General features: G+C 42.3%; 1 protein-coding gene across 2 annotated transcripts in view; it reads left to right on the top strand.

Moving 5' to 3' along the window:
- EPB41L4A (erythrocyte membrane protein band 4.1 like 4A) overlaps positions 1–23,421 on the top strand; it is a 624,815-nt gene that overhangs the window by 287,256 nt on the left and 314,138 nt on the right. For both annotated transcript variants that reach the window (XM_069226476.1, XM_069226475.1), the window contains exons 6-7: positions 2,796–2,916; positions 22,656–22,743. In XM_069226476.1, the coding sequence (XP_069082577.1) occupies positions 2,796–2,916; positions 22,656–22,743 (209 nt within the window). The remainder of the gene's footprint in view (positions 1–2,795; positions 2,917–22,655; positions 22,744–23,421) is intronic.

The raw sequence follows: 23,421 nt of genomic DNA, 5'->3' as shown, positions 1-23,421 counted from the left end.
GCAGATCCATTTTGGGGGACCAAAGGTATAGGTACATCAAAACTTACAGTGTCAACAGCCACTGTGGGATATACATAACAATCACCTCCCGTATGAAGTTGAGATGTAAAGGCACTTCCAGTGGAGTGACTTGCTTTGTAGTGACTATGATGTCATAACTCTTGATGTACTTACCTGCCATATAATGATCAAGAGAGCGAGCAAGGGGAGAAGGAGGAATATTTCGAGGAACCTGGAAGGAGGGAATGTTGAGAGAAAGAGGATGAGATGAGCTTTCTAATGGAATGGGTGAAAAGGGCCGGGAGAGAGAGAAGGTGGAAGATTTGCAAGGTGATGTGGGAAAAGTTGGTATTTCTGGGAAAGAGAGGTGAAGTAGATTTGGGAAAGTGCAGTGGTGTTGGTGGTGAGAAAGGTAAATGGGGAGTAGTGGTAGAGGTGCCAAGTGTGAGAGAGGGCGGGTTCTGTGTTTACAGAACTTTTAGAAGAACGTGTCGAATTGCAATTAGTTTAAACCTGTTGGATGTGATTAAAAAATTTGAACAAAAATTAGTGAGAAAGTGAATAGAAAGCAAAGGAAGGACAGAAAGAGGAGTGCTGGGGGGAGCGGGGACAGTATTAAAAAGGGGCCACGGCGGGTTTCTCCCATTTTAAATGGATGGAAAGGCTTAAATGAAGGAAGGTTCGTTTTGAACCCAATGTGGGACCGAACTGAATGATCTGAAAAAAAATAATTTTCAATAATAATTCTGTTTTAAACGATTTGCATTAGAACCACCTATTTCACAAAAAAACGTTTTTCTTCTAATTGATTTCATACACATACAATTGGTTCTGTGGCCCAGGTGTGGGATAGGGAGGCATGTGAATGGAATGAGATGGAACCACAAACAATGAAAAGTGGGGTTGGGTGTGGCGGTTGATTGCTGACGTGAACTCTTGCAGCAGTTCCAAAATACAAACTACTTCTGATATCACCATAAATGTAGTCTACCTTGTTGTTTTCCATGTCCCAGTGGATAGACACATCAGTAATTCATTGACCTATAAATGCCCATGTATATCACACAGTAAAAAAAAAACTACTCAGGGTATAGCTAACCCAGCTGATTAATATGTATAATATCAGTATTGAAGTTTGCCTTGTAATGCATCAGAAGTCACCAGGAATCTGAAGCTTGCACAACAAAACCTTGCAGATGACACATGAAAGTTGATTGTTGGCCTCGGTTTAGATAAAGAGATGCGAAGGTTGAGCTAATGTCGGGGCACCATGCTCAGCCGTTTTGAGGTTGTGACCAAGGTTAGGGTATCATGCAGCAGAACATGTGGTGTGGGGGACAGGGAGTAGAATCCTTGCATAGGTTGAGGAAAGGTGTGGGAGGGGTAAGGTCTCACGCTCAGTTCTTGTCCAGCTGAGAAATAAGGCCTGACGAGCTGCCTTTTTAGGGTCAAGCACCCAAAGCGCTCTGTCCCTGTTGTAATCTCTCTACGCCCATCAGTTTGTTTGATTCGTGGGCTCCTAATTTAAAATTTTCTTGATTTAATTAGTGAAAGGCATGCCGTTTCTGGTGTTTAGCTGTCCTCGTGCGCACCAGCCAACTACTGAAAACATACGAAGCTCCATGTTTTCCGTATGGTTTCTGGAGTTCTTTTTCTCTTTATTTCTTAGGAAGCGTGATCTTGCTGGGCAGTAGTCGAGCGCTTTGCATGACATCGACCCTGTTACATGGATAATTGCACTTTTGCTGATACGCTCCACTGCGAGCAAAGTTGTTTCCTGTTGTGTGTCTGCTTCGCGCTCATGGTGGCCGTCGGCCCGCTTATGTGAAACTTTTACTTATGTGGCAAGAAAAGTCCAGTTAGGAGTTTTCAAACGCTAATAGCTCTAACTCGAGCAAATGTGAGACCCATTGCATTGCGAATGCTTGTTTTGTATCCTGGCGGGTGAGCAACAGCTGGCCCGGAGTGGCTCATCAGTTGCCTGGCAGCGTGGCAGTACCACCTGGACCATGAATGTGCCTAAATGGGCCCTGCAGCCAGCCAAGGTTTTTAAAATGCCCATAGGTAGTTCTGGTCCAATTGTGAGTGGGGATGTGTCATTGGGTGTTTGAGTACATTTGTAGTAGGGGTGGAGTCGGTCCCAACCCCACCCTCCATCAGTTCATCGGATGGTCAAGGGAGACCCTCCCTGAGTATAAACACCTGATGGGAGGTGGGCAACCCTGGCTGGCGAGGATACATGAACACACTCAACACAAAGGCCCAGTGCCACAGTGCAGCTTCATCCCCGAGCCTCAGTTAATGAAGCCTCCAAACACGTACTCGTTAGGCTTAGAGAAATATTGGGGTCATAACCAAGGGACGCAGACATGCTTTAAGTTCACATTGAAAATGCCTCATTAACGCGGAACAGTAAATTATTGATACAATGTCTGTTCCCCGCCGGCAGTAACTGTGATTAGCATGGCTGACTATTCACACTGTAGGAACCAATTTAATCTTTCCGGGCTGACAACAACAGGAAATAATTCACCATCAAATGTCAGGAAGTATTTATGCTTCCATCATTGGTGTTCGTTATCTGACTTCTAGCTTTTCATCCCTATGTTGTTTGTTTCGATTCCTTTCCTAAGAAACTGCATGCTTTAAGGGATTGTTTTTCCATTTATGATCTTGTTTTATTCACATACAAATTAAATAGATACACATGCTGGCGTGATTGAAAAAAAAACATGCTTTCTAAGGTCATAACAGATTGGTTAAGTGTGTGTTTTTTTCTTTTCCCTTCTTTGCAGCTGAGCTCGGAGACTACGACCCATATAAGCACCTCGCGGGCTACGTGTCTGAATACCGCTTTGTCCCCGATCAGAAGGTCGAGCTCGAAGATGCCATAGAAAGGATACACAAAACCCTGGTGTAAGAAATGTTGCATTCATTTACTGTTTTGATTTTTTGGGCATCAAAAAACATGTGCAAAAATGGTAACAAGGCTTTAGTATTGCAGGCACTGAAAGTACTAATTTAAGGCCTGGTCTCTGCCAGTGTTTAATTTGTTTTTAAAAAGTGCTAGGGCTCAAGGTATTTTATCAGAAGGCCAAAGCAGGTTACGTAATCCTTTTGTCCTGCCGATCTACCCCAAAAGCCACTAGCTACAACTACACTAATGCAGTGTGACAGCTTGGGCTGTATTTCAGATCATCAACAACTGCAGGATTAGACGCAACGCACTGTTATCATTCTTTTTCAAAGTAAATTGGATTGTTAAAAAATAGACAGCGCCACCACGTGGTGAACTGTCATAAACATGCGCCAGTGTCACGAACACCCGCAACACCGACTCAAATTAAGCACTGTTCTCTGCTATGTTGTAGACTGACTGGGCCGGATCATAAAATATTTTTGACTGGTGCTATATCATGCCATGGTGTTATGGCAAGGGATTTTTTGGGTGCAAACACCTTTTAGCTATACTATGAAAGCAGGATTCTGGAGGTGACAAAGTACGAGTAAAATGTGCATATTTGTTGTGTGACATTTTGTTATGGTGGTGATGTGATCTATTGTTTTTGATAGATTTTGTTTTGTGCCACATTATTGCAGTGTGGTATTGTTTTGTACTGTGGTTGTTGTAGTGCCTTCTGTTTGACTGTTGTGATGTACCTGGTTATTTTTACTTGTGTTATGTTGCTTTGTACTGTTATCGTGATCTGTTCTGCTGTTTACTTTCAATATGTCCAAAAATGCTGCTGCATTTATAGACAAAAGTACCACATGCCTTTAAAGTGCCTGTCACACGCAACGTTTCAACACTGATTAAGGTGGGAAAATAATACTGATTAAGGTGGGAAAATAACGCAGCTCCAGCTCTCCAACTATTGAAGATATCAGTCAGCTCAAAACTGTTGCAATGGCCTTGTCTTAAATCTGCACTTGTAGTAATGTTTGTCACTGGAACTCTAAAAGAATGTGCTGCTTTTGCCTGGAAATGTAACAGTTTTTGTGGATGTCTTTAAAGTACACACACAATAGTGCAGTAACATAACGGTACACAACACACTAAAACAATAAAAATAGAATGCAATACAACAACCACAGTACAACATAACAGCAACACAATGAAATGATGCATTACAAAAACACAAAGAAATACAGTTAACTGTAAGCATCAAAAATACAATGCAATAACACAAAACAGTGAATCACCACAACAACAAAGCAACACAAACTGAAAACACAATGCAAAAATACAGCAGCCCAGCACAAAAACAATATATTTGCAGAACAAAACAAAACACATTGACAAAGTTAGCAAACAGACTAATAACACAGAACACAGCGACACACCACATACACCAACATACCACAAAAACACAAACATACAATGTTACAGCCGCACAATAATGTGCCACAAAGTTACACAACAGAACAGAACAAATGCTCAGTTCAACACAGCACACTCGCATAACACCAGAAAAAAATCACACAACACAATGTAACACATATTGTTACATATTTTTGTCATAGTGCTTTATATTGGTATGAATTGGTTTTGCATGTATTGGCATTGGTGTTGTTGTGTTGTATTGTGTTGGTATGTTGTGTTGTACTGATGTGTTCTATTGTTGGCTTTAATTTGTGTGTTGTCACTTTGGTGTTGTTTTGTTACATTCTGTTGGTGCATTGTATTGTGCTGTTGGGTTGTATACTTGCTGTTGTAACATAATTGTTTTGTTGTGCTTTATTTCTGTTATGTTTTTGTTATTGTAACACAATGTTGTATTGTTATGACATTGTGGTACCTCAGCTGGAGCCTCTCTAATCTAATATGTACAAATATTCTTATCACACATTACCACTTCCATAAACCTGCTTTCATAATATGTTGTTAAAGGGGATTTGCCCTAGGCACGGCATTCACTTAAAACCAAGGACACATAATAGAGCCAGCTAAAAAGATTTTAAGATCTGGACCCAAATCTTTAGGTTTTTCCTGAATGTGAAATGGGAGTGCTCTTTGTGAACTGCGGCCTGAAATAGTTAGTTCATTCATGCCCTGTGACCAGTGGAATGCTTCCTCATTTTGAAAACACAGAGACGGTTGTCCTTGGCTGACCGTAGGTGTTGGCTTGTTTTGTGAGGCTTGACTTTATAGTAAAACATTCATAGGTTGTTATGAGAAGGCTAAGTGAACTATACAGGCTGTCACCAAGAGCTAGCTTTGTTTGCATTCTGTAGTTTTCACTCTTTGGCTTTCTTGTAGCTTCAAACAGCAATCTAAAGGGTATTGATGGTGTAGGGGTGGGACAGGGCGTCAGCCTGGTGAAGCCACGGGGGATCGAACAGTATGAGAAGTCACTCCTGCTTTTTTCAAATTTGATTGGTGTGTTGCAAATGCCTACTTTCCCAGCAGCTGTGTATAAGGTAACCCATGTTCCATTGTTAACCGGTGTTCTGGTGTTGAGGAGACTGCTCACACCTGTGTGGATAAAGGAGAGGTCCAAGGACTGAATCTGTCGCTGTCTTCCCTTAAGAGCTATGCTGCTGAGTTATGTTGAGAAAGAAATAGAGTGCCATGTATGGTGCAAATCTTCCTTGCACTGACAGAATCTGCAATCCCTTTTGACGATGCTTCCATGAGGACGGACCTAGATCGGAAATGCTGCTTTATGGCCCATCCTGACCCGAGTCAGATATGAATCACATGACATAAACTGTTTTCCCAACACAGTTTTAGTGCTCTGCAGTTTTCACAACTGATATGAGCATATACTCCATGGGGGGGGAGCAGCGGATAATGGAGGGGGGAGGAGGATAAAACAATATATTTTTTTAAAGTACCTGTTCCTGTGGCTGCTGTCTGCTGCTTCGCTCCTCTGCTCTTCTTCTGGTGTCCCAGCTTTCACTGGGCCATCAGCACTGGCTCCCAAGCAATCCTAGCACTGCACTAATGCTAAAATTAGTATGAAAGCAGTGCAGGGATTTGTCTGAGTGGCTTGTTCTGCTGCTCAGACAGTGCTCTTGAGCCTGTGCAGTTTCTCCAACCCTGCTGTGTAGCACAGCTGGGTTGGAGAAACCTAAGTGCCTATGAGTGTTTGGCCAGACTGAGAGGGCCAGCCAAACACACATGCCCACTTAGAAGTGCAGACTTCACTGCCGCCCTCACCTCCCCTCACTCCCCTCCCGTAAAGCATCCCGCCCCTCCCGTCACATGCTGCTAGCTGAGCCAGGAGCTGAAAAATGAAACAATGATATATCGTTTTATTTTTCAACTCCTGGCTTAGCCGAGGGGCGACCCTCCTTTACCATTGCGAAGGAGCCACCACTGTGCTGTTCACCACCAGATATTAGATTCTTCATCGCTCAAGTTCAGCTCTTTGGTTAAATTGATCAATTAGATTACAATTTTGACAGTGATTAGAAGTGTGTTTTTTATCTGATTACCCTTTGCCCTCTTTGGAAGACACTTGGTGAGTTACATCTTTTTATCTTGGATACTATTTGATGACTATTAACTCTTGATCCACTGAACTAATTTTAATTGTTCTTGCTTGTAGGAGGCTGGCCTGGCTTGTAGTGGGTACCAAGGGGTACTTACACTCTGTACCAGGTCCAGTTATCCCTTATTAGTGTAGAAGAGGTGTTTCTAGCAGCTTAGGCTGATAGAAGGTAGCTATAGCAGAGCAGCTTAGGCTGAACTAGGAGACATGCAAACCTCCTACTATACCACTGGTGTCATATGCACAATATCATAAGAAAACACAATACACAGATATACTAAAAATAAAGGACATTTCTTTTCTTAACATATCTTCTTTATTAGATTTGGAAATTGAAGGGTCTTGTATATTTTGACTGCACTGCTATGCAAATTGTGACATACATACTTTGTGCACTTCAATCAAAATTGCTGAAGTCACATTAGCAAAGGGGAGCCAGGGATACCTTACTGGAAAAACAGTTGAACCTATTCAGCAATGACCTGAAGGACTATCCCAACTGGCCTCCTTTTTGCAGTAGATTTAATATTTTTAAAGACTAGAACATTTGGAGCGCTCCTCATATGGGGACACGTGAAGAGATACTAGCTTGTTTTCATAAGTCTGATATCTCTGACATTTCTGTTTGACTTTCCTGTTAATTTCTTGGAAAGCTCTCTCTGTTTCTTGGAAGGCTTACAAGTACATTCTTGAGCCAGTGTTTTCCCTGGGTGACAGTGAGTACACTGGGAATCACAACTGCCATAGTTGCAGGTTGGCACAACATCCTCCCTACTGACTTTGTGAGCATGTGCAGGGTTGCAGGGGTATATTTAAGTGACACTACTTTAAGTCTGTTCTGCAGGAGCGCACAGAGGGTACAAAGGTGGTACACCGAAGGCACCCCAATGACAAGCCCTTCTGTGCTCATCCACTTCTCTTGACACCAAGTGCATGTGTCCTAGGGAAAAAGCTGCCGGTCGAGCGCTCTTTTCAACACCTTATTAAGGTGAGCCACTATTGAGTCTACAAGGGCATGCCTCCCAGACACCCAACAGTCTAAAATACATTTATATCAACTTGGCATACATAGTATTATTGAGGTGTGTTTTCTTTATAAACTTTCAAATTTTTCCAGCAATGCCTTCTGGGGGTTAGACACGGCTCTTCAGAGAGCATCATCTCAATGCCTTGTTAGCTATATTAGAGCTACGGCATGCCCTGTAGGAGTGGCGCCTGAACCCCAATGGGGAGATCGGATTTGCTGATGTCCCTCAAGTGTGGGACATGTTATTGCTCGCAGAAACGAAGTTGCAGGTCTCCCCAACGCGGATCTTGCTTACGGCATCCCCACGGTATGAAATCCTTTACACTAATGTGATAGGTAAACTAGGGTCTTGTGTGTCATCAGCTAGGATGAGTTGACATACAGTACTGCAGAGGAACGCCCCTTTTCAAAATGATCTCCGGTGCAATTCAAACCTTGTCTGCATGAGCTTCTACATTTTACTCATGTCTAGGCCCCATTAATGCTAGCTGAGACACCGCCACTGCTAGTGGTATTATGTACAGCGAAAATATTAAAAATTCAGCAATCTCGTAGTTGACGACCGTGCGGGTCACAGAGCTGCAGATTTTAAAACAGTTTATGGAGTCTTTTATTCTGAACCAGCTTGTGACAGAGGTCACTCTCACCAGGCGTGACACTCTGCGTTTAATTTGGTCATGCCCTCAGAATATTAGCCCTTTAGAGTGGCTGGACCATCATATTACTCAGTTCTTAGTACCAACTGTCAAGGACTCCACATCAGACACCCCAAGCAATGCAGGAGGAAATCTTACTTCAGTGCCAATTATATTGTATACCTTTTCCAACTTATGCAATATTATGCAGTACTTTGGCAGGTTGAAGTGGAAATTCCTATCAACAAAATGATTGAGGCGCCCAATTTCTCATGACAAACCTTTCGTACAATCTCTTCTTTTTTTAATCACAATTGTCTCAGCAGTTTTTGATGTCTTTTGCAAGAGTTCAGTAATATTTTAGCTTCCTACTCAATAAAGTGTGGCATACTTAGAATTTGGCCGACTACGAAACTGCAAAAAAAATTACCATGTGGTGGCCTTCATTGCTTGATAGACCCTAAATTGTAATGCAATTTAAAGCAGTTTGCCTTGCTCATAAAATGTATTATGATTTAGAAAAACCTGAATTAAAGATCATAACTGATTCCTATACTCCTGGTCGGTCCTTGAGATCGTCACAACCTATCCTGTGCATTGTGTACGTGTGTGAAAAATGCATGGTCATGTTCCACCACTTCACACCTAAGCTCTGGAATGCCCTTTGTTTAAGGACATTGGATAAATGTATAACTTTGAGAGTGCTGATAGCTTTCTTTCTTTGTTAGTTTGCCTTTTTTGTTTATTTGTCTTCTGTCACTTTCCCTTCTGTTTTTTTTGTGCCAAAGAACCCCAGCAGTGTTAGTGAACTTTACAAATTAAAATAAAATAAAAATAAAAAATGACAACAAAATGACAGATTGGTTTTTAAATCTCATTACTAAAATAGGAAAATGGTGTACCCTGTATGACTTTTTCTGTCATATAATTGACTTGTAGAGATTAAAGTGCTGAAGAAGAACAGTGGAATAGTAGTTATTATTTTGAGCTCCATTCAAACATTTTCAAATTGAGGAACACGTAATAAAACAGAGAAATGGAACTAGTGTTGGCTCCTCCAATATGGTGTTATGGGCAGTGTTAGACTTGGCATCTGACTGGCATGGTCTCCATACCTTTTTGCCTCTAATTCCCAGGTTGCTTCTGTGTGCTGGACTCTGTTTTTGCTGCTTTTGTTGCTCTAGACACTTTACCACTGCTGAGCAGTGCTAAAGTGTAAGTGTACCCTGTATAAATTGTATGTGTACATTGGCTTATCCATGATTGACATGTTTTATTTACTAGTAAGTCCCTAGGAAAGTGCACTATAGGTGACCAGGGACTGTAAATCAAATGCTACTAGTGGGCCTGCAGCACTGGTTGTGCCACCCACAATAGTAGTTCTGTAATCATGTCTCAGACCTGCCACTGCAGTGTCTGTGTGTGCAGTTTTAAACTGCCAATTCGACTTGGCAAGTGTACCCACTTGCCAGGTCTAAACCTTCCCTTTTTATACATGTAAGGCACCCCTAAGGTAGGCCCTAGGTAGCCCCATGGGCAGGGCACACTGTATGTAAAAGGTGGGACATGTACTTATGGGTCTTACATGTCCTAACAGTGAAATACTGCCAAATTTGGTTTTCACTGTTGCAAGGCCTATCTCTCTCATAGGTTAACATGGGGGCTGCCTTTAAATATTATTAAAGCACAGATTCCCTTCGGGAGCAGATAGACGTGGAGTTTGGGGTCTCTGAACTCACAATTTCAAAATACATCTTTTAGTGAAGTTGTTTTTTTTAGGTTGTGTGTTTGGAAATGCCACTTTCAGAAAATAGGCATTTTTTTCTTGATCCATTTTGTGAATCTGCTTCTTTGTGGATTCCCCGTCTGGGTCAGTTTGACAGTTGGGCTGGTTGTACCTCTCCTTTAGACAGTGACACGAAGGGAGCTGGGGTGTAGCCTGCATATCCTGATGGGCCATCTGGTCTGAGGGAAGGGGAGGAGTGGTCACTCACACCTGAAAGGGCTGTGCCTGCCCTCACACAATGCAGCCTCCAACCCCCTGGTGTGTGTCTGGGGCCTGGCCTGGGCAAGGCAGGATCTTGAAAACAACAGAGACTTCTCTTTGAAGCAGGCTTACTTCAAAGGCAGAAAGGGGTATAAGAAGAGCACCCAAACCCCCTGAAAATCAGATTACTTCTGGAACCAAGAGGAACTTCTGCCAAGGAGAAGAGCTGAGAAGCTGGAGAAGGAGTACTGCCCCTTTGCCTGTGACTGCGCTTTGCTGGGTTGGCCTGCAGTAGCTGCTTCTGCCTGAGAGAGGAAAAAGACTGACTTTTGTGTGACTTCCCACTGGTGAAGAATCTCCAAGGGCTTGAACTGAGCATGCCTCCTGTTGTTGAAGTCTCAGGGACATCAAAGACTTATCTCTGCCAGCACTTGGGCTTTCTGCTAAGAGTCCTGCCTGTCAAGTGGAGCCCTAACCTGTTTCTGGGCTCTGGAAAGGTGCAGCTGGTGGAAAAGGAGAGAAATCCACTCAAAGATCACCGTGCGGAGAAACCTTTGACGCGCCACCCGCTTCGCGGCTACTAAACGATATGCCGCTGGCCTCGTGGCTAACATCGACGCTCCACCTGCATTGCGACTGGGAGATTGACGCAACATGGCTGGAGAAACGACGCGCAACACCTGCAGTGGCTACTGTTAATGACGTAAGCCCCCACGCAGCGCGGTTTTTTGACACCGTTCGACTGGATTGTAATGCAACATCGATGGGCACGGAAAATCAATGCACAGCCTGCCCGGACCTGAGGTGCCTGTCCGGTTCGACACATCGCTGTCTTATGGGAGAGAAGAAATGACGTACGCTGACCCGACTGGAGGAGGAACAACGCACGTTCTTGCTTGCAAGTGATAAACTGACGCATCGCTGGCCTTTTTCGACAGACGCTCACCCGTGCAGCTTTATTTTGATGCTACCCAGGTACTTTTGTACGCTAACAACGTTCTCACTGTTTTCTAAAGGATTTAAGACTCTTTTTGCTTTTTAAATTCATAAAATGACTTGTGTATGTTGTTTTTTTGTCGTTTTGGTCTTGTTTTGTTTAGATAAATATATACTTTTTTTTCTAAACCTGTGTTGTGCCATTTTGTAGTGTTTTCACTGAGTTACTGTGTGTGTTAGTACAAATACTTTACGCATTGCTTCTGAAGTTAGGTCTGCCTGCTCATGCCAAGCTACCAAGGGGGTGAGCGGGGTTAGCTGAGGGTGATTCTCCTTTACCCTGACTAAAGTGAGGGTCCTTGCTTGGACAGGGGGCAACCTGACTGCCAACCAAAGGCCCCATTTCTAACAGGCAGGGGCCTACCAAAGAGCAGGGAGTAAGGGAGAGGGTCAGCAGATAACAGCACAGAAGAGAGGTGGCGCTGGACACGCTATGCGCATGTGAGTGGATGGTGCCTTAACCTTTGTCTTAATTTCATGAAGGCAGGTATCAAGTCATACAGTCATATAAAAAATTACAGAGTTTCCACTATCTGAGTGTACCAAACTGAACTCTAAAACAGCGGTCACACCTTATTTAGAACCCAGAGGACCTAAATGCTTGTATGATCCCCGTGGAAAGTACGATGATCCATGTAGGTAGAGTAGGGGATCATCCAATATTTTTTAATTTTACCCAACCATGAATATTCTCTTCATACCCACGCATTTCCCAAAGTATATTCACCTTTCTCCACTGCATTTCATAAAATATATTCACTTTTCTCCATTGCCAAACCAGAAGAAAATGCCATCTTCACTATTAGCAACATATACACCATTACCACTACCTCATGTCTCTTTGAGCCTCCGGGAAAAAGGGTGGAGGATCCATTTTTAACCAGGGACAAGAATTATTTTCCCAATACAATCACAGAGCAAGGGAGGGAAGTAAGGGAAGGGCAAACCCTGTGACTGCAAAGGCTGGGGATGCAGCCCTCGCAGATGCACTGGGGACCTAGCACTGCTCTGATGCTTCCTTCTGTGTTTTCAGGCAGGAGAGGGAAGTGGGAGGAAGCTAAATGGGAAGGGTTGGAACTAGAACTGTATTACAGACCTGACTGTGATCTGATGACTCCTCCTACCATTTTAGAATTTGGTTCGAAAGGAAAAGGACTCAGGCCCCAGAAATGGGAAGGACATTGACCCTTTAGAAGAAGGGTATTATGTGATACACTGTCTGCGCCTGTAAAATAGTAGGAACTATTGGGAAATACATTAATGGAGGGATCCTGCAGCTGGGTGAAAGGAAATCTTGTGTTGAATTTCTAAAAAAACAGGAAAATACATTAATGGGGGGAGATCAAGCAGCCTGGTGAACAGAAAACCGGATTGTATTTCAGTGACATCAGGAAAGGACTTATGGAGATCCAACATCCTTGTGAAAGGAAAACCTGGATTGGATTTCTGTAAAATAGAGAAAATACTGTTTTTGAGTGATCCAGCAGTCTAGTAAGGAGAACAACTGGTTTGAATGTCAACGGATTTGGGAACATATCAACACATGCCAATTGTGAGAGGCAAAATGCATTATTGGAGATAAGCTGCTATCCACTAATTGTTTTACTTTAATAAAGGCCCCTTCCAGGGCAACATTGGGTTAATTTGTTCATATGGAGATTGTGAAATGTCTTACTCCAGTCACTGAATGGAGCCCAACACTGCCTCAGGTCTCTGCCTTTTTATGGTCAGGCTAGACAGTGCAGCTGTTGTCAGCCAATTATGTGAGCATCATTAGTTAAGGGTATTGGCTCCACCCATATGTTGGAAACCAGGAGTACATGTTTTGATTTAGCAGAAGTTGTGTGCTTCCACACAAATGCGCTTGCCTTTCACAAAGCTGTGATCATTTTGTTTCTCTATCCAGCTACCTAAGCTTGAGCGTTCAGGTGCACACATATGACACTGGAATGCTATTAGCATGACTTAGATAGCTGGATCATTCATGTTGTTTTCTTTGGCAGCAGCACACATGGGAGGAGGTCAGTCATTAACCTACATGGATTTTTATGTCTGGCTGGACAGTGCAACTGTCAAGTGACCTTATAATCCTCCACCAATATTAGTGTAATTCTTTGCTTCCACACACATACATTTCTATTCCTATGCTGTTTAACTTGCAATGCTTCACATTACCATACAACATTCATTTAAAGCCAGAACTATTGGCATTGCCAGTGCTTGTTTCCCCACTGAATGAGTGTAGTGTAAGCGAAGCCAGTAAAATGGAGGCAGGAACCTGGACTGGACAGTGCAGAGTGTAGCAACCATTTCTTCTAGCTTCCGTTCATGCATCACAACTACTTCATGTCTCCTGAAGCTTTGCCCTTTCACCTGCCTCCTGGGCCAGTGTGGTCCTGCAATTAGGAGACAGAAAGGTGAAGCCTGCAGCTTTCTGCCTCCTTCACACAAGGACTGGTTCGCCATTGCTCCATGTGGTCTTGTGGGCCCCTTTCAGAACCAGTGTTTCTTAAACTTCAGAACCAGTAAATGGGAAACCCAATCAAAGCTGGCAAGTGCATGGACAAATTAAGGCCTCCATTGCAATATTTGCTGTAAATCTGGAAGCAGCTAATACATACATTTTGGAAGAGAATATGCAATATCTGATTTCTATGTCTTTACAGTAAAATGACTCTTGCCACTCCTGAATGATCATTTTTAACCCAAGTTATGAGTTATTCTTGATTCCGCCGCAAACAGTGTTTCTGGCCAAATTGGGAATTAGAAGACATGCAGGAATGCAATATTTCCAATAATTCCCCCCTTTCTCTGAGTCTCCAGCTAAAGGACAGTTAAATCTTGGAGTAGAAAACTCAGCGAAAGTGGAGAATTACTACTTAAATTAGGTGTAATACACATGACTTCTGCTCTAATTCCATGTTTTTCAAAGGGCAATATGGGTACAAGTCCAGGTGAGAAGGTCACTCCGCATCCTAAAATTACTGCTACTCAAGGCGTCGTTCGTCTCTGGTGCTAAATTACTAATGCTGATTTTGCATTCGTAGGTGTGTTCTTAGCCATATGAAATCAAAACAAGGAAAGATGGAAGACAACCCTATACTGACCCACTGCAATGCCTCAAAGTTTGTAAAGCCCCTTTAAGCAGAATGCAATGTAATAAATGAAGGCAAGATCTGAGGGTCCAATTTAATTAAAATTAAATAGTAGAAATGTATTAATAATGTGAATGTAATGGATTTTCTCAATATAATTTTTACTATCACTATTCCAAAGCAACTCAAATTTTTTCCAAAAATACTAAAACCTCAAGCCAACATGTGTTTTGCGACTAGAAAGTACACTGTGGCTTCAGGATGAGCGAGGGGCGCCTTGAAAAAGTAAGGACCAGTTCGGTGGATAGGTTTCCAGATTGCAACTTTTGAATAAAGCACAAGATTTGTCTGAAGTAGAGGTTCAAGGGCATTGTCAGAATGGCATGATAATCGGCTCTGAAATTGGATTTGACTATTCTGAGTTCTCTAAGAAGGCGTTTGTTAGGAGTGATCGTGCCATTCTGACACTGGTCACTTGAACATCAATTTCCGAACCAGTTCGGAACCGGTTATCATACTGTTCTGACACTTTGCCCTTGAACTTCAATTTCGGAACCCCACAGACTTTGGGCTCCATTCAAGCCTTGCAACCTAGAAATGTAGCCATCAAATTGACCCTTACTTCTTTGAGGCCCCCCCCCACTCACTTTTTTGGGGCAAACGTTGCATTTTATCCACAAATTGGCCCTAAGTAAGCTACATTGTACTTTCTAGTCACTGTACACGTATTGCCTTGAGGCTTAGTTTTATTTGACAAAATCTGAACTCCCTGCGATTTGTAACAATAAAAAAATTACATTGCAAAAATTCGCTGCATTCTGATTCATATTTTGCTACAGTTTAATTCTAACAAAGTTGGCGCCTCACATCCTGTCCTCATGTTCTTGACTATACTGTGTAAACTAGATGCTTATATTAATAGCAGATTCTGTGCTGTACTTTTCCAAAAAAAAAAAGGTGACAACAACATTTTCTGCAGGCTTGAAAGATTTAGAATGATTACTTGTCTCACTTTCAACATTCACAAGCATCATTTTTCTGTGCGTGCTCTGTGAATGGTATTCTGGCCGCTCTGGACTCCATTACCGGCTCTCTATTTTTCTTATGTTTTTAGTTTGCTGAGTTTCTAGTAGTGTGTAATTACCATGCCAGGTCCCTTTGATGAGGCTCTCTCAAACCTTGTCTGCCTTTTTGATATGATGTAATGCCAAGTTAGCTTGAATATATAAGATCTGCCACTCCCCACCTGAATGCAATTACTTCCATATCTCGAAAATGAAGATAATGAGACAAATTAATTTCATAAGCAGCTCATTGAAGACATGATAACGGCTCTTAGGAGAATACCTTTCAACTATCAGGAGGATTCCTGCTAAACACTTGGATTTATCAGGAACAAACAGAAACAAATTGGTATCTACTTTCTTGCATCGTATTGAGGAGAACGTTTTCTAGCACTATTAAACTGTAGAAATGCATCTACATGAGAAGTCTGTGCTTTTAGCTGCATCATGCTTACTTAAGGTTAACAGCAGGTACAATATGTTGTTCTTGTTTTAAATATGTCTCTTGCTCCCAATAGGTCTCTGTAGTTAAAATCAGTCCTTTGTAGTGGAGGGTCTCAGCCAGTTCTTGGGAGAAACAGCCATGTATGTCAGATGTATTTTGCGAGGCCTGTGCCAAAAACTATATGCTGGAGCCCCGCTTCTTCTGTTTATGACAGGTGGCGCAAACATCTGATTCTAAACGTAAAAAATGCCCTCCTGGCACAGAGAAAGCACAGCAGCGACAGTGTCTGACTCCATCCAGAGGCTGTCTCATCATTAGTAAATAAAAAGGCAAGCTTGCTTTATAAATCTAGAAGGTGATTTTGTAACATGGGATCCTGCAAAAGTGTGGGGCCTGGAACACAAATCTTCCTCTGGCCCACCTTCTGCGATGGCCCTGGTAACAGCATCACTTTTGTGATTGTGTCTCGCCTCTAGGAGTGTCCCAATCAAGTATACGGCTTTACTAGCATAATTTGAAGATTTTGTATCATTAGCAGCCCTGGACTATCTTGTGTATCCATGCCCTAAGAAATTGTTAGGCATGTCAGATCATCGGCACTGCTGCGGCCTTGTCAGTGACAGAATCCTCCTAGGCAGTGCCAGCTCCATGCCACAGGTAAAAGTCGGTCCTTGTCAATGTCTAACATATGCTAGAGGTACAGTAACTTCCATGGTACTGCTAAGCCACTGTCAGTGGCAGTTCTTCCCCAGAGTCTGCACTGCTTGGCCCTCGCCAATGATTGTACACTTGTGAAAGTGCACGTTCAGAACATGTTAGTTTTGTAACAGGGGAGATTAGTTTATTTATGAAAAATGAAACAAATATTTTATGGGGAAAATACTATATATTTAGGAAATGGAAGCTAGTGTTTGGTGACACTTAACTAAATATATTTCAATCCAATATTTAGGTCATTAATGTTAGATAATTTTGGGATCAATATTGACATTTCTGATATTATGGCATTATTTCCTTGTGCCAGATGGCATTTGCTGCTACTTTTATTTCATAGGTTATAAAAACATTTCTTGATCGATTTGATTGCCTTTTATGACATTATCATCACTAATTATAATTCTGCTGGCAAGGTCTTTATGATTGGTGAGACCTTCTAGATATATCTGCTGTCTGAACCTGAAGGCCACTTTAACCTGTTCCAGTACTGATTTCTAAATCTGTAAGATTTGTCTGATCAAAGGAAGAGCACTGCAGTCTAATGTGTGAGTTTGTGAGATCTATGTCACTTTCATTTCCCATCCTGCCCCCTTCAAGTAGATTGTCACTCACATTATCTATATGGTTTTCTTGTTGGATATGCTTGTCTGGGAAAATGAAATTATATGGAAGGTGTAAGTGACAGGAGATTCAGTTGTTCACTCCTCCAATCATCGTAGATCCATTGCTATTATTTTTGGGAAAATTAGAAAGTACATTGACAAATGTCTTTAAATTGACATTTTACTTATTTATTGATTATAAAATGATAACTGTATTGGTTACTTCAAAGAGCTATGAAAAGATGCAAAGTGGAGGAATTAGAGTCTAGTTGGTAAGAGGACGGTCCTGATCTAATATTTTCTATCTGGACCTGTGTTGCACAAGGAAGTGTGCACTAGTCAGGTCCGTTTTCGAGCCTTTCCTAAAAAAGGTTGTAATTTTCATCTGCATTGAGGCCGTGGACTTCCAAATATATGTCTCCGTGTTTGCTCTAAAGGCTCAGTGGGATAAGGAGTGCTGTGGATGGTCACACTTTTCTGTTGAGCATTTAGTGAAGAGCTACTTCTAACAGGAATCCTGGGCCTTGGACCCTGTAAACCTTGTGCATGATACAGAGAACTCTGAATTGTATTCTTGAACCTGTGGTGCTCTACAACCCTTGTGTTGAGATTTTGCACTATAAAAAATCAATTACTGTACTTCGGGAGGACAATGGACGTCATGTAGGGGTTGTCACGGGTCGTAGCTGCGACCTAGCTTGCCTCTTGCAACCCCTAGCTCTGCCTTTGCGGCCCCTGGCCTCAGAGGTGGCAAAATCAGTGCCTGGAACACAGGGGATGCTCGCCCAAAGGATGTCGGTTGGGTTTGCACTTTCCTGGTTTTCTGTCTGTTTTTTCATTAGACAAATAGTGAAAATATTTTTCAGTGTTTGTGTAATAAAAATGTGACACGATTAGCTGGAATATGACACTATGCATGCTTGCGGGTGAGAGCGTGGTTATGTGAGAGTGTGTGTATGTGTAAGTGTGTATGAGTGTGTGAGGTCAAACGGTGTGTGACGCCACTTCCACTACCCCTGGTATGTTGGTGAATTGTCACCCATGGGGAGTACTCCAACTATATTGCTTTGAGCACATAATAATTGTGGTGTGTGAATTCCATGCTGTGAGTTATGCTTTGAGGGACCAGCAATGACAACGGGATTGCACCTTTATGTATTACATTCTAAAATTAGAGGGCAATATTGCATTTTGTGTTGAGGAAAGAATATATTGGGATAAACATGCAGTACGTTTCACAAAGCTTTAGAAAATTATTAATTCATGATATGGGGAAAACAAAACACTAAAGTATGTATTTATGCAGTTTTATATATCATTATTGATGTGGAAACACGACATACAGAAGTCTGAGTTGTTTAAAGGGGCCCAGCCCTTCAACTAAAAAAGAAGGGAACCAATGGGGACCGATTCTTTCCTAAATTTCTCTTTTAAGAGGTAGGATTTCATGGAAATCGATTTCAAATGAGGATCCAGAGATTTGCAGAGGTTGGCTCCTTTTGTTCTGCTGGTTCCCCTCACATCTCTTGTTTTGAGAGGAGAAAATAAAATTAGCTTTGCTTGATCCGATATCTAAACCTATGTGGTAGAGGGAGAGCCTAACTTGATGATACCATATCTGTGCATTGATAGCAAAGCTCTACTCTGACCACATTGCTTAACAAATAAAGTAGTACTACTTATTAAACACAAAAAGCCATTCTCAACCCTACTTCTGGAGACCTCTATCTTGCCTATTTTTTTCTGTGTGAAGATCTCTGTCATGGTAGCAGAGGTCTCTGCATGTGTAGGTGTACATTTTAGTTGTACATGTGGAAGGGACTAGGGTAGTTGTAAGAAAAAGGTAATATCTACTACTAAATGGGAGAGGTTTGGGGAAAAGTAAGGAAGAGGTTTAGGGAAGGACATGCTAATATAAACGCATATCAGTAAAAGAGGAAGACCATTGCTGTTTACAATCTACCTATCTAAAGTTACCAAAACACTAAAGGTATAACCAAACCTTGGAGTGAAAATATGTAGACAGTTAAATGACGCAACACCCATAAAAACTAGTGTTAAATAAATGGAATTAGTTCAGATCTATCCATCCATCCATCTATCTATCGATCTTGCCCATAACACTATGGCACCATTTGACAAAACATTCCAAAAAAGTGCTCTTTTTTTGTGTTTCTTCATGGAAAGTTTCAGGGTGATCAGTCAAGTAGGGTAAAAAAATGGGGGTGGGATGTTCCAAAACACAGAACCCACATGCATTTATCATAGACTTTGTTGAACAGCCGTACTGCAATTTTTTTTTAACTGAATTAAGCTAAATTCAGGGAAAACTAGGTTTTGGTTCAGAAAGTGTGTTTTCTGTGATTTGGTGTAAATCTGTTCACTAGCTTTTGAGAAAGTAAGGTACAATAATATATGTATACCTGGACAGTCGGGTTCTAGGGACACTCACGAAAGTCTCTGAAAAGTTTGAAAAACAGAGTGTTGTGATTGGCCTAGGGGGCTTTTTTATCCCCTGGGCCAACTCACTTCCACAGGAGTAGGGCTCCCATGGGAGCGAGCATTCAGATTTGACTGCCTGCAACATGAGGAAAACTGTTGCAGGCAGCCATTACAGGACTTAGGCCACTGTCCTGAGTTTGTTAATAACAAAGATATGAGGGGGCAGGGTATGGATACCCTGCTCCCCCCTTTCTCAAGCCCTCATAGGGGCCAAAATATAAATATATTTTTAAGCCGCAATCCCACTCAGCTCTTGTGGGATCGTGGCATAAAAAAATCGAATTTTTTTAATTACATTATTAGACCTCTCCCATGGTGGGCCAGGGCCCAGGGTTCTTTATTTTGTATTATTTGGGGAGGTGGGCGTGAGTTTGGCCCCTCTCCTCGAGCCACTCCTGGCCCTGGGGAGCCTATTCCTTGAGGACAAATTCACAATAAAGAGAAGGGGGCATGCACCCCCTTCCCCGAGCTACCATTGGGCCCGGGGCCAGATTACTTAGAAAAGGGGAGAAGGACCGTGCACCCTCATCCCTGTGCTGGTATCTGCCCTGGGGATCCCATCCCATGAGATGTGATACTTCACAGTGTCCCGGGGAATCCTTCCCCAAGGACACTGTGAGCACCTACAGGGAACTCCACTTCACCCCTGCCAGCTGGAGCAGTAGAAAAACTCTGCTCCCGCCCAGACAAGAGCAAAGGAAAGGTGCCACCAGGACACTAATATTAATAATAAATGAATGGCATAAGCTGTTCATTTATTATTCACTGAGCTTTCTAGGAGCTCCCCATAATTCCTTGTAAGGGTTTTAAAAAACAAAATGTTGTTAAGCTTGTTGTTAGAGGCACTACCAAGTCTTTTTTTATTGTTATAAAGGGCTGGAGGGAGTGCTGCAAATGCTCAGCATAATAAAAAAGTAAGTCTCCTGGCTCATTAAAACCATGACCCCAGGAGAACTTACCATATTTTTAAAAGCAATCCTATCTGTAGCTCTACGCTCTTCAGCTGGAGTGCAGGGCGCTTTTTGTGGTTGTTTTCATGATTGCATTTTGTGGGCTGAAAAATTTTAAAAGAAAGACTCAGACTTGTTAGTTTTATTTAAAAAAAAAAACAATATGTCTCTCAGTCTCTTTTAACATTTAACAGCTCACAAAATGCAATATTAAAACCTGTGAAAAAGGGTACAGACTTTTTTTATTAAAATGTTGTTCAACATTTTTGTAATAATAACTACTATTAAACATTTCATTGTGTAAATTACTGAAAAAAAACACTTGATTAAAAATATTGGTGATTTTTGGAGAAAGATAATAGAGTCACTCTTTATATTTTGGTGTTGTGATTCCTTGGCAAAGTGAGTAAGTCTACTGCTACTGAATTGGTGGCGGGTTAAACCTTACAAATGCACCTGTCTTGGACTACCACAAATATTAAAACTCTGTGAACTATATTGTCGCCCAATATCTATGGCTATACCTGTGCACAAATCACAGCACCTGCAACCACAGGGGCAATCCTGAAAGGATTACATGCAAAAAGATATGGATAGTGCACCACTGCGCAAAGTCAGTGAAGTCCAGTAACACAACGTTGTCTTTTAAAAATCTTTTATTATTGCTTTTTCTTGACCAAACAAGCAATAAGCCAACGCTAAAGTAAGCAACTTTCTTTGACGACCGGGACGGACATGGCTGATCCCTTATGTTATGGGCCCTGAAGAAGTCCTATTGTGTAGGACGAAACGCATTATCTGATTGCTCGTTTGTTCAAGAACAAGCAATAATAAAAAATGAAGATTTTTAAAAGACAACGTTGTGGTGCACTATCCATATCTTTTTGAAAGTGAGTAAGTCTACCTGAGTGCAGCCAGGACCTGTGTGACCAACTGCACATTGTGCATGCCAAACTGCTATGTGTGGCATGAGACTAGCTGCTCACAGGGGCGTGGATGAAAATATGGTGTTACTTGCCTGCAGGGAGTTGAGGGTGTTGGTTGTGCCCTAAAGTAACTATAACTTGCGTCCTTGTCATGCACAGCTAATTCCCCCTACTTTACATCACTCATGAATGACATGGTCTACAACATCATTTAACATCATGGATAACTCCACTGCATGAGTTACAGTTACTTTAAGGCATGAGTTATAGTTACTTTAGCTGACTATAACTGGTGAATTTCAGTTGTTTTTTTAAATTTTAAAACATTACATTGTCACTGAAGTTTTCACCTAAGTATAACACCACCTTAACCTTTGCTTTTGTTACAGTGCATATACATCTCTCTCTCTCTCTCTCTCTCTATATATATATATATGCATATATAGAGATGTATATATATAATTTATAGAAAAAAAAGTTATGTATAATTAGTGATTATTTAAGTGGCGAGTTACACCTAGATGTAGTAAATATACTTGTGAGCAAATAATCACATGCATATTTACCTTTGTGAATTGGATCCTATCTTTTGTTCTACTGGGAGAACCAGTAAGGGGAGGGGCTAAGGCCTGGAGTGATGAGTCAGGTTTGTTCATAAATACATTATAACCATGCGATGCACAGGCCCTGCCAGCCCGTATACACTGATGAAAACTGTGAGGCCCCCATTGTGCTTCCTGCACACTGCACACTGCACCTACAAGTGCTGATGTCACAGGGTTCACTACCTAACAGCATCCAAAATATGGTCTTTTGGAAGCCCTCGTATCTTGATGAACTCTTAGTAATGACCCCTTTCATCTACTTTGTCTCTCACATCACTGAGGCTGCAAAGTGATGTTTGTGGTGAGTGACGGGGCTGCGTTCAAAGGGACCACTTGGAGTTCACGGCGTGGAGAGGTGAAAGTGTTGGCTGCCGGGGTTTACATGCATCTGACAGCTGATGTGACAGCCTGTAATAGAGCGGGGTAATAGATCGAGCACAGAGGCATACCAGGAGGCTGCAGGGTCAGAGGGGAGTGAAGGGCGCCCTCAGACACGCGCTGGAATCCAAGAGCTGCGTGAAATGGCGGCCCTCGCGTCTGGGCAGATAACACGAGCCGAAAAGACAGATGAACGAAATAACCTGTCGTGTTTGTTGTTCTTTCGTAGGGGGCAGGTGCCTGCTGAGGCGGAAACGAACTACTTGGGAGTTGCCAAATCGCTTGAAATGTATGGCGTGGACCTCCATCCCGTCTACGTAAGTACTCGTTCAGCATATAACGTTATGACATGAACCAGGCGCCTGTTCGCGGTACTTCTCTGGAGTATGAGTGAAGCCAACTGCGTACCATTTCCACTTTCTCTTGGCCCCGGGAGCCGTGGGGGGGAGGGCCTTGTTTTGACAAGGCACTTGTCACAGACAACATGTTTTCAACAACGCACCCTGCAAGCTATGTGGGCCTCATATGTAGGCAAGCGCTTCAGCGCCCACCTAGGGTTAGAAGCGCTTCATAAATGTTGCAATACAATACAATATGCGTGCGACCCGCAGAGCGCTCCCTTGGCCTACAACATTCCAGTAAAGGTGGAGTAACTTATATCCTTACGCATACCTCAGCTAACTGGCTACATTGACAGAGTGGAGACCCGTAGTCCATCTGTGGAATAATATACCCCGCAGCATGCGATGGGGCCAACGCCTTCATCGGTGGAAGCACTTGTTTGTCAGATTCACAGCTGTGCCTTATGGGGAAGTGGTGGTTGTTACCTCTTTTTAAAAATATGGCTTAAACTCCCCCAGGGCACACTGCTTTCCCCTCTGAAGTATCATCCCCTCACCCTCTTCACCCGAGCCAAAGGCCATTGGGAAGTCTGACGGTTTTTCTAGAGCACTTGATGTGATACTGGTTTTAATTACGCAGTACTCGGACTTCTG

This window comes from Pleurodeles waltl, chromosome 1_1 (assembly GCF_031143425.1).
Source record: "Pleurodeles waltl isolate 20211129_DDA chromosome 1_1, aPleWal1.hap1.20221129, whole genome shotgun sequence".
In the NCBI taxonomy this organism is placed as follows: domain Eukaryota; kingdom Metazoa; phylum Chordata; class Amphibia; order Caudata; family Salamandridae; genus Pleurodeles; species Pleurodeles waltl.
Note: the sequence above shows the minus strand (reverse complement) of the source record. Positions and strands in the feature narration are given on the sequence as shown.